We start from the raw sequence: 12719 nt of genomic DNA on the forward strand, positions 1-12719 counted from the left end.
TGCCTACCAGAATTTAAAAAAAAAATGGCGAACCTTAATTTTCTTCTTTTTCATGGTACCATTTTTTGGTCCTGGAATGTGATGCCTGTGTGTATTTCAGTAATATTGTGCTGACTCTTGCAGTATGAGTGTTTGACAACTATGGCCCATGACTAAAGACAGAGCCAACATGGACTTAGCTGTGCAAACATTTCTGCAGGACCCAAGGGAAGGTTGTGATCTGGGATGTTCTCATTTCTAGTCGTGTTTTGTGTTGTGTTGTTTTGAAAGGGGTTGAAATATTTCATTTCTGTCCTCTTGGCCTTCAAGTTCAGAGCTGATTTCATCGCTGTAGTCATCCCGGCTTCGTTCAGCAGCTCACATAGATATAGCATTCACTGCAGTTTGTTTGTTTGTTTGGTTTTTGGTTCAAGAACTCATACAAAATATTCCTGTTAAATGAATGTTAATCCTCATCTCCTCCCCTTCCTCATCCTGGTGAATCTGGAAGTAACACAAGGCCTGACTCTCCTTGCGGTTAGCAGCTGTGCACAGCCAATCACGTGGACTATTCTTCTTCAAATAGTTTTTGGTGAGAGGTTTCAAAGATCTTTTGGGGGAAAAAGCAGCTCAGAAGTTACAGCGATCCTGCTCTCGTTCCTTTCAGTGGTTACAACCCTTCCACTGAGATTCCCAGGTTTGCCATTCGCTGGGATTCTCTCTTGAAGAAACGGCTCAAAATTGGCAGCGTCCATGATTCCATCTTCTACAGAGCGGGTGCGGTCAAGGGTAAACTTCCGAACCTGCTCGGGTTTTTTTGACCCCTTTGCCACAAGTTTTTTCACGGGCATCATTGGAGGCACAAAGGGCAATCATCACAGTTTTATAATTTGTTGCTGTAGTCCCCATTGCTTTATCGCAAAAGGAGCACAAGCAGATCAACACAGAACACACATACCCGTGGATATTGGGTACACCGTCACCCACGAGTGTGCCTCCAGGATGTGGACATACTTAAACACAGCATTTTGTTTGAAAGCATATTCAGTTTTGTTATTCCATCCTGTAGTGTGTCAGATTTTTTTAGAAGCAAAGCCTCTGATGCTCTCCTACCTTCATAGCATGCTCTTTGGTTTATAATCAAAAAAAGACAAGGGGTATGTTACATGTTAGAGTGGAAATACATCTGTGTGTCCTAACATGCACATAAACTGGTAAAGTGGTAAATTTTAGAGCTATAACTAAGGATTTCTCACCAGTAATCTTCTAAGAAGGCCCCTCTGTGTTCCCCAATGGCAAAGAAGAGCAGCCAAGTTTCTCTTGTTCAGTATCTTTACATGGGCTCAATTTTGGTACAGCGGCATGCAAATCTGATGCTTGTGAATATTGCTCAACTTGCCAAGCAATCGAGCATAACGAGTTGCTTGTACAGCATGGGGCAGACCCTTATGGAGGCCTTGTGTCAGGAGGGTGACTCCTCAGTCTTTTTATGGACTCCTCTTTCTTGTGACCTCTCCTGCTTGGATGTCTGAATGTCCCCCAGGTAATAAATTCCTTCTTTTTCCTGACCGGAAACGTTACTGCACAGATTTTTTTTTTCTTCAAACCAGGGAATTTAAAGGTTTTAGCAGAATAAAATGTCTCTGATCCCGTTTTATTTGAGGCAGTTCCATAAGGAGAGAGGGAACAAAAAGGTGAAATGAAACCAGGAAGAAAAGGAGGAGAAATTAACCTTTGTTGAGTAACTACTGTGTCACACACTCTGACAAGCACTTTACATAAGTCCTATCTTTATACTTCTAACTTCTCCATGAAGTTTCTGTTAATTTTGTAGATGAGCAAGCTCAGAAAGTTTAAGCAAATTGGTCAAATAGCAAATTGGAATTCAACAATTATTTCACGCTCTGCCACCCCACTGTTTGAACATTATGATCTGCTCCAAAGACCATATTTTATCAGCATGAAAATATTTGGCTGACACACAAAATAACTAGACAGAATGATTGGCTTGATGAAGAAAAGTAGCTTATGGGTTGACTTCTTTACTCCTCAGCCAGTGGCTCTTGCATTATATATACACATGTTCAAGGCTTGGCTGGACATTCCAGAGTCATCTCCCCACTGCTGACTTGTAGCCTTCTCTGCTGTGGTGTCCCCCCAGTGGCAGTTCCAGTGCCAGAGTGATCCATCGAGTTTTCAAGGGATGCTGAGGATTGTCGCTCATTCAGCAGTCTTTTAGCAAGTGTTTATTGAATTCTTTATCAGGCAGAGTACTGGCAGAAAAAGAGAGTTCATTGCAGATGGTACTAAGGAAAAGACTTTAATGAAGGGTCATCTTAATTATATGTGGGCAGGGTTACAAGTAAAAATCTAGAGAAGATGCAGTACCCAGAGATTAGGAGCATCAGAAAGCCATTACACCCCCCACAGTGGAAGGAATTAGGAAAGAGTATTTACTGGAGGAACAAGGTCCTGGTAGGAGCTCTCTGGTTGCAGGAGAGACAGCTCCTGCTGGAAATTAAGGACCAAAGCAGTGATGGGTCAAGAAGGAATACCACAGCCCTTCTCTCCTCCCTCCCTCAAGATGTCGGCCACCTTCATCGGCAACAGCACGGCCATCCAGGAGCTGTTCAAACGCATCTCGGAGCAGTTCACGTTCACCGCCATGTTCCGGCGCAAGGCCTTCCTGCACTGCTACACGGGCGAAGGCATGGACGAGATGGAGTTCACCGAGGCCGAGAGCAACATGAACGACCTGGTGTCCGAGTACCAGCAGTACCAGGATGCCATGGCCGAGGAGGAGGGCGAGTTCGAGGAGGAGGCCGAGGAGGAGGTGGCCTAGAGCTGTTACCTGGTAAAGCGCGTGGAAGCGGTGTGAACGCTTTATTCACTCACAACCTGTTCTCTGTGTGCACTTGCTCTCCTTCCTGTCTTGACGTCACATTGCTGTCCAGACACCACCATTAAAGCATTTTCATAGTGAAAAAAAAAAAAAAAAAGCACCTTCACAGTGCCTTCCATTGGCTGAAGCACCCAGAAGCCATCTCACGATGGATGCAGCTCGTAGGACTTTACTTCCAAGGGCACAGAGCACTGAGGGCTGAAAATGCACCTGCGGTGAGTTAGGGATGAAGAATTACTTGTTTAAGTGCCCCCAAAGGTCTGGCTCTGACTTAAGCATTAAGGATGGAACAGTGAACACAATAGGCAAGATTGTTCACGCAGGGGGCTATGTTCTAGTGCAGGATGGAGACAAAATAGGAAAAAAAAAGATGAATGTTGAGGAGAGCCATAGGATGTCCCATACTGTGGGACCAAGGAGAAAATTATGAAGCTGGGAAAGGAATTTTGAAATGTGGGGAGGGGAGGGTTTTAGATAGGGGTGGCCAGAAGTGCCCCTTTTCACCTTGAAAACATGACATTATCATAAAGACCTAATATAAAGGAGGGCATGAGCTGTACTGGGCGAGGAGCATCACAGTCCGTGGGAAAAGCACGTGCAAAGTCCCTGAGGAAGGCGGGAGGCTGGCCTGGTACCGTGGAGCTGCAGACGAGTGAGGAAAGAGGCAGGTGAGATGAAGTCAGCGCTTGACTCAGAAGGTCTCCTTGACTCATGGCTTCTCTCAGCATCTAATGGCTTCCCATTTGTGTTTCGTCTATGACCAGATGCTGTACAGAGGAGGAGGTAAAATGCTGATAGCAGAGAAAAAGAAGCTAAGAGATGCCATGACTCATCCATCACCAGTTAGCATGGGCCTGGTCTCTTGTGCTTGGCCAATTACTAGCACATCCTCCGTTTATAGATTGGTTTCTGTGGAGTATGATGAACACTCCTGTTACAACGAACTCTGGCCAGTGTATTAGAACATATGATAGACCGTAGTGACCAATGCCCGAGAGGCACTTTAGGAAGAACTGTGGAGTTATTTAAGCCTTTCCAGGAGAAGCCATGAAATTGGAGAGCACTGGACTTCTCCTGTACCCTGAGCCCTTTGGGTCTTCTCCACCCTCTAAAATAGAGTTTAACTGCAAGTTATAAATATATTAAATGTATGTATGGACTCCTTATGACTAGCCACCATCACCTCTCACTTAGATATTATATGTGTGTGTATTCTGTATGCATATGTGTACATACATACGTGTGTATATATGTATATATCTGTATTTATCTATCTACACACACACACACACACACACACATATAATAAGAGAGATACATATCTGTTACATAGAAATAGATATCTCTTTAGTTTTAACTATATAAATGTCCTTCCCAACCTTTTTTTCCCAACAATTCCTGTTTGACCATCAAGATTTCACAGCTCATGGGGCGCCTGGGTGGCTCAGTGGGTTAATAAGCCTCTGCCTTCGGCTCAGGTCATGATCTCAGGGTCCTGGGATCGAGTCCCGCATCGGGCTCTCTGCTTGGCAGGGAGCCTGCTTTCTCCTCTCTCTCTCTGTCTGCCTCTCTGCCTACTTGTGATCTCTCTCTGTCAAATAAATAAATAAAAAATTAAAAAAAAAAAAAAGATTTCACAGCTCAGGTATCACTTCTTCTGTGCAACTTTCCCAGATAAATCCAGGAATCTTGGCCAGACTCTTCACAATCTCATGGCACTCAGTTCATATGTTAGAGAACTATTGATGTTGATGTATGGCTTATCTCTTCATAAGTCAATGATCCCAACTACATTGTGAGCTTCTTATGGCCAAAGATGCCTTATATTCTTTTGTGTTCCTGTCTTAACAGGATATGATACATCGAAGTTGCTTAGAACAGACTTTTTTTTTTTTTAAAGAACAATTAAAAAAAATTCTTTTCACTATACAGTAAAGTTAACCTTCACTTTTTTCCCTTTTGGTGTACAGTTCTATGAATTTTAACACATGCATGGATTTGCCTAACACCATCACAATCAGGATTCTGAACAGTTCCATCCCCCTAAAAATTCCCATTATAGTTACAGTCTCTTCCCCACACCATGGATCTAGAACAGACTTTTTAAAGATAGATGAAAGATAGATAGATAGATGAAATGAGCAAGCATTATTTATAATACACACACGCACACACATTTACATATACATCTATCTATCTATCTATCTATCTATCTATATATCTTAGATCTCATTACATGTATATATTAAATATATAGGGCTGATGTTAAACATGAGTTTGCAGGCCTGGTATCCTCAACAATTAGATCATGGGCAGCGCTATGGAACTGGTCCTATGTTTTAACTTACCGAAAATTACAGAAAACAGATACCCTGAACATAGATAATTTGTTGTGGCCCAGGAAGCAATCACATACTACTCCAGCTTCCCTCAAATCCAGTGGCCTTGGTGAACTTGTCATCTGGGAGGTCTTTCTGATTTTATCTTATCTCTATTTGAGAGTCATAAAGATGAGTAACTAAAATGTGGTTAATAAACCCCAGCTGGGCATTTTCTAGGCGAATAAACACACCATTTTTTCTATTGTTTTTTCATGTGGAAATGATGAATAGGACTCACAACTCTTGTTTTCATTATAAGTAGAAAAGTAGAAATAATATCAAGTTATGATACTTGAGGTTGTTATAAAGTACTTTAGAGACACCCTGAAAGTTTCAAATAATTATAGCTCCAATAAAATTTTTATGGCTGCCTGTGGATTTTCATGATCAAAGAAAAAGTAAACAGAGAACACTTTTAGGCTGAAAGATATTCAGACCCTTACGATTTTCTTGCTCGGCCCTCCCTCTATTCTTAAAAGAGTGATTAATAGTTTCACAGTGTAAACGCACCCATATTTGAGATTAGGTAATTGAGTGAAATTGATTCTTGAATCTAATCTTCATGCACCCCTGGCATGCTGCATTATATATTATATTGGTGATTAAAAATACAGTGAGCCAGGTACAAGGGAGGGTCCTCAAAAACTTCTAGCTACCCATTTCATTCCAATTTATTCCATAGATTTCAGCTCTGTGTTTTTTTTTTTCTTTTGCTAAAAAGTACATTGTTAGTACAAGTACTGGACATTGAAGAGAGCTATAGATTAGATTTTAGTACAGTTAATATTAATATCCTGGTTTTAATAATTGTACTATAGCAATACAATAGAATGTCCTCAGTTTTAGGAAATAACAGTGTATATGAGTCATGAAGCAAACATGTCTTTTCAAAAAAAGATTATGTGTGTATATACCTATACATGTGCCTGTGCGTATGATGTATGTACATGCATGTACACACATATACATGTCATTGGTTATATATGCATCCACAGACATACATGTGACTAGATAAATGTACACATTTATGCATGCATACATATATGGGTCTATGAAACACATAGACATTGAATATAGATACATGAAAAAATATATTTCATGCATATATAGACAGTGTATGTTTATGTACACCCGAATGGGTGTACATAAGCATATGTTGCCAATTTGTTTTATCAGTAAAACATGCTTTACATTTTTTGTTTTGCACAAAAATGTTTACACATAGGGAACTAAGTAAGGGATATGCAAGAATCCTTTACACGGTGTTAAAACCTTTTGATATGTGTGAAATCACTTCAGAATTAAGAAATCAGAGCACTTTATGGGTGCCTGGGTGGCTCAGTTGGTTAAGTGACTGCCTTTGGCTCAGGTCATGATCCTGGAATCCCAGGATGGAGTCCCACCTCAGACTCCGTTCTCAGCAGGGAATCTGCTTCTCCCTCCGACCCTCGCCCCTCTAATGCTCGCTCTCATTCTCTCTCTCTCTGATTCCCTCTCAAATAAATAAACAAAATATTTTTAAAAAGAAATCAGAGCCTTTTAAAGTATGCTAAAAGTGCTTCATTCTACCTTGTGTTCTGGAATCATGTGCAAGATTGAATCCACATATGAGGATTCAGCTTTGCGCTAGGGAAAATTGTGTTTTTGTGAGACTCCGGTTGAATTTCTAGTTCCAGTGAGCAAGTCTGTGAAGGGGCGTGTAAGGAAGAAGAGTCAAAGAAGCTTATGCAACCCAAAGTAAGGAAAAAAACATATGTTATATACACATAATTCTGATCTAGAGTGGGTCCACTCATATTTTCTAATTGAGATAAAGTTCATATAACCATTTTAAAATGTATAATGCAATGGTGTGTGCAAATGGTGTGCACATGCAACGTTGCACAACCACCACGCAAGTCAAATTCCAAAACAATTTTATCATTTCCCAGCACCCCTCACCATGACCAAACCAAACACACACACACACACACACACACACACACACACACACACACACACACACACACATTCCTTGCTAAACAGTAACTTCTTCGTGCTTGGCTATCATCAATCTGCTTTCTGTCTTTATGCATTAACCTGCTCTGGGTATTTCACATAAAAGGACTCATACACTCTGTGGCCTTTTTTTACCCAGTTTCTTTCACTTAGTATAATGTTCGTGAAGTGCACCCATGTTGTAACATGTATCAGTAGTCTGTTGCTTTCTGTGACTGGGTAATATGCTGCTGCATGTAGATACCACATTTGGTTTATTTATTCATCCATTGGTGGGTATCTGGACTGTTGACACCTTTGGTTACTGTGAATAGTGCTGCTATGAACATTTGTTTACAACTATGTATTTGACAACATATTTTCAACTCTTTGGTGTATATACCTAGGAATGGAGTTGCTGGGTCATATGGTACTTCTTTGTGTAAGTTTTTGAGAAACTGCCAAACTGTTTTCCCACTGATTTTTTAGGTTATGGGAAGGCACATGAACTTACCATACAGAGATAATCTTTGAATTTAAGCAGGTGTTTTTTACATTCAGTACCTTTTTAAGAGCGTGTCTCATACAGGCATGTCCTGTGAACAGGACCCGAACATTTCACTTCAACTTGTACTAAGCACTCAAACTTCTTATTTTGGTATTAGGCAATCGGTGGTAAAATGAGAAATTTCTTAAGAGAGGTAGAGATAAGGGAACGTGGGATTACATCGCTGTTTTTAAAGGACACAATAGAGAAAAACAAAATGAGTACTCAATCCGGGGTAGAGTATGGCAGCGGAGCTGAGTGGCTCAAGTTGGCTAAGCATCTGCTTTTGGCTCAGGTCATGATCTCAGGGTCCTGGCTCAGGTCATGATCTCAGGGTCCTGGATCTAGCCTAGTGTCCGGCTCCCTGCTCAGTGGGGAGTCGTCTTCTCCCTGTGCACCTTCCCTTAGGCTCATGCTCTGTCTCTCCCTTTCTTTCTCTCAAATAAATAAATAAAATATATATATTGAAAAAAGGAGTAGAGTATGAGGGTCCTATACATCATCTACCGTGTTTTCTGAATTTGCAAATATGCTTGCTTTCTGAGTCATTTTAAGAGCCCCATAGGGAATTCAATAGAGGCATCTTTTTTAAAAAAAATATTTAATTATACTTTTTTACAGAAGTATAATTAAACATACAGTGTTGTATTAATTTCAGATATATAACATAATGACCCCAAAATTCTATACTCAGTGTTCATCACAATAAGCATACTCCTGATCCCCTTCACCTGTTTCACACATCCCCCCACCTACCTCCCTTCTGGCAACCACCAATTTTTTCTCTGTATTTAAGAGTCTTTTTTTGTTTGTCTCTTTGTTTCTTTGTTCTGTTTTTTAAATTCTACATATGGGGCACCTGGGTGGCTCAGTGGATTAAGCCTCTGCCTTTGGCTCAGGTCATGATCTCAGGGTCCTGGGATCGAGCCCCACATCGGGCTCTCTGCTCAGCGGGGAGTCTGCTTCCTCCTCTCTCTCTGCCTGCCTCTCTGCATACTTGTGATCTCTCTCTGTCAAATAAATAAAATAAATAAATAAATAAATAAAATCTTAAAAAAAATAAATTCTACATATGAATGTAATCATATGATATATATCTTTCTCTGCCCGATTTATTTCATTTAGCATTTTACCCTCTAGGTTCATTCACGTTGTTGCAAATGGCAAGATCTCTTTCTTTTTATGGCTGAGTAATAACCCATTGTGTGTGTGTGTGTGTGTGTGTGTGTATCACATCTTTATTCACTCATCTATTAATGGATACTTGGGTTGCTCCCTTATCTTGTCTATTGTAAATAATGCTACAAAAAAAAAAAAAAGGGAAAAACAAACCATAAAGGTACATATATCTTTTTGAATTAGTATTTTTGTTTTCTTTGGATAAATACTCAGTAGTAGAACTACTGGTTCAAATGGTAATTCTGTTTTTACTGTTCCCCCCCCTCCAAAGAAGACACGCAAATTGTTGACAGACACATGAAAAGATGCTTAACATCACTCATCATCAGGGAAGTGCAAATCAAAACCACAATGAGATATCCCTTCAAACCTGTCAGAATGGCTGGAATCAAAAAGACAAGAAGTAATAAGTGTCGGCGAGGATGTGGAGGAAAAAGAACCCTCGTGCACTGTTGGCGGGAATGTAAATTGGTGCAGCCATTGTGGAAAACAGTATGGAGGTTCCTCAGTACACACATCTTACTCACACTTCACATGTTTCTTAGTTTGGTCTATTTTCCGTTGCTTTAGAGTTGGCCCTAAGTTGTATTTGTTGCTCTCTTAAAGTTGCCCCCCCCTGCAGTCCATCTTATCTTCTCCTCCTGACCTCTAAAAGAACAAAAGATAAATATTTTCTCCATGAGGAGATAGAAAAGCATGTCCTACATGCTTGAGCAACAGCCTTCTTAATCTTCATTTTAGTCTCTTGCTGATTGCACTGATCTCCCCAACTTCTAACCATGGGGCAGTCCTAGGATTCATACCTGAGCCTCATCTCTCTACTTGCACTCCCTAGAAGTCATTAACTTTCGTGGTTTTAGTGTATCCCACACACAGACAACTTTCAAGTTTTTATCTCAAGCCAGGACTTCTCTAAACTCTGGAGTTCTCTGTCTGCACGCAAGACTCTTCTATTTAGGGGTCCAACTGACTCTTAAAACCCAATTTGTATGACTCTGAACAACTGATTTTCTTTCCCAGCCATGCTTTTCTGCTTCTGTCTTCCCTGTCTCAGTTGGTGGACACTTACTGGTTAGAGCCCTAACCAAGAATTATGTCTTCTTCTCACTCCCCACATCTAATCTGCTAGTTAATCCTATTGACTCTGTCTTCCAAATAGATTCAGATTCCAACACTTGTCACTGTCTTTTTCCAAGTCACTATCATTTCTCACCCAGATTAGTGCAATACTTTTCTAACAGGTCACCCTGCTTGTTTATTTTTTCAGGTTTCTGATCACCTATGATCTTATCAGAGAAGTCTTCCCAAACAACTCTATTTAAAAGAGCATCCCAGCAATCCCTAATCCCATTCCCCACTTGTTCTTCTATCAGCTTCACACCATTAGACAAATATAGCAGCATACTTTGTATATTTCATCTCTCCCTGGAGTGTGAGCTTCAGAAGAGCAGAGATTTTTGTCTGTTTGTTCTTTCTTTCTTTCTTTTCTCTTTCTCTCTTTCTTCCTTCTTTCCTTCCTCCCTCCCTCCATCCATCCATCCATCTTTCTTTCTTCCTTCCTTCCTTCCTTCCTTTGTCCATCTATCTATCTTTCTTTCTTTCTTTCTTTCATAGCTAGAGCTGACCAGCACATGATAAAGGCTTATTTAAAGTATTTTTAGGTGTATGAACGAATGGTAGTTATGTCTAGAATACTTGCAAAGTCGTCTTTGTGATAAACAAATTCACCTGAAATTAAATTAGTATGGTTAAGAAACCAGTCATGTTTTGTTTATTTAAAAATATTTTAGAGCCAGAAGATCCTCAAAAAACAGGAGACTTTTGTATATGAAACATTTTCAGAGCCAAAATATACCTCCCTGAGAGACTTAATTAAAGGGTGCCGACTCAAGTTGATCTGTGGCCTTCAGCAATACGCTAAAAAACACACTTCTGAACCTTCACTGAGATATCCCTGGACTTGGTGCCTATAGCTTGGCAATGTCCTTGTGTCTTTGCGACACACTACTGGTGTGACAACTGGCAAGTTGTTCAGTCCACTTTGAGCTTAAGCTGTATTACGGTAGTAATAGTAAGGAGCTCACGAGATGTTGGTGAGTGTCAGCGGAGATTTTAGACATGGGTTGTAAAATCTCAAACGTGCTACAAGTGTAAGAAGGCTGAAAAACGTGTTGTAAATATAGGGTGAGGACCTGTTCTCAGGGTAAGAAAAGACACATAAAAATTATTAAGTTCAGTTCCATAATTTGCTTACCACATAATTTTTCTTTACTATCAGTTTTATTCAAAACTTGATTGGAGGCGTTGTTTTTGCCTGTTGGAGAGAATCCTTTAGGCAGCCTGAGAGTAACGTGAGGATATTCAGATCCTAGACATCACTCAGCGGTCTCTAAATGGGCGTGGCTTTTCAGCTGCCACTCAGATGAGGGCTACTCTCCTCCTCTTCTGGTTTTTAAAAACTCTTCCACTGGTTTTTAAAAATCAATCTGGCAAATGCCCGACAGATGGCTAAAACAAAACGCATAAGGATGGGTTGAAGTTTTCAGGATATTAATACTGCTCTAGGCCTCAGATCTGCTTTGGGACTTAAGTGTGAGCGTCCACACTGACCAGGTGGGCTGTATTTCCTTCTCTCCCATCATTGCCACCATCCCCTACCCATCACTGATTATCGCCTTAGGACCAAGAATCTAGTCAGCAGTCGATATATGCCATTCCTTTTATACTTTACCGAAGCTCTGTGAGGTCAGTATTATTACCCTTTTTTTATACAGGAATAGATTGGAACTCAGGGGAGTAGCATTGTTTTTCAGTAAGGAGATGACTGAATCAGACCGTAGATTCAAATTTGACTTGAGAGCTCATGGTATTTGTTATCACATGAGTCTCTTAGTTTTATTTTTTTATTTATTTACAAGTTTCTTCTTCTTCTTCTTCTTCTTCTTCTTCTTCTTCTTCTTCTTCTTCTTCTTCTTCTTCTTTTTAGATTTTATTTGTTAGAGAGGTAGAGCACAAACAAGTAGGGGAAGCAGGAGGCAAAGAGAGAGGGAGAAGCAGACTCCCTGCGGGGAGCCTGATGTGGGGCTTGATCCCAGAACCCTGGGAATATGACCTGGACCGAAGGCAGACACTGAACCAACTGAGCCACCCAGGCATCCCTACGAGTCTCATCTACTAGCCAGCTCCTTTATTTTGTAAGCCCACGTTGGTAGTAGAGTTCCCTGAAGGCAGAGAGTCTCCAAAAAAAGGTTGGGTTGGCGGGGGGTGGCAAAGAAAAAGAAAAAAAACAAAAAGTAACACAATACAAAGATTAAGACTTGGAAATAGAGGTGTTTCTTACATTCTTATCACAAAATTTTCTTTGGACATAGGCCTGCTCTTTCCTGGTCTTGCCTGATTTGTTAAGGCTTTGGCAGATGAGGGTGATCATTGCCCTGGCCTCCTGTGGGTTAGAATTTAGTTGGAGTATTACTTATAAGTTCTTGTTACTGTGGACTCTTAAAGTGTCTACCAAATGTATTATCTAAAAATAAAAAGTATTCTCAGATCCCTAAATACTCAATAAATAGATTTGATGGATATAGCCTTTGTGTTTCTTTCAGACTCTTGGTAAAACCCTACTGGGCTATTTGTTCCTTTTACACATGCTGTTCAGCACCGAATTAAAAGAATGTGAAGCCTATATATATCATGGCCCAGCTTCTAGCTCGCCTCTGGCCTGGCTGGTTCTTATTAATGATTCATTTCTTTTGAC

General features: G+C 40.5%; 1 protein-coding gene and 1 pseudogene across 1 annotated transcript; one reads left to right on the forward strand and one right to left on the reverse strand.

Annotated features, from left to right (window-relative positions):
- Nucleotides 1-408: 408 nt before the first annotated feature.
- Nucleotides 409-833, reverse strand: LOC125087543 (60S ribosomal protein L22-like; annotated as a pseudogene).
- A 1730-nt stretch (nt 834-2563) lies between these two features.
- On the forward strand, nt 2564-2978 carry LOC125087554 (tubulin beta chain-like). Its single transcript, XM_047707991.1, has one exon. The coding sequence runs from the start codon at nt 2564-2566 to the stop codon at nt 2819-2821; it is 258 nt and encodes an 85-aa protein (XP_047563947.1). The 3' UTR covers nt 2822-2978.
- The last annotated feature ends 9741 nt before the right edge of the window (nt 2979-12719 follow it).

Source organism: Lutra lutra, chromosome 16, assembly GCF_902655055.1.
Source record: "Lutra lutra chromosome 16, mLutLut1.2, whole genome shotgun sequence".
Classification (NCBI taxonomy): Eukaryota; Metazoa; Chordata; class Mammalia; order Carnivora; family Mustelidae; genus Lutra; species Lutra lutra.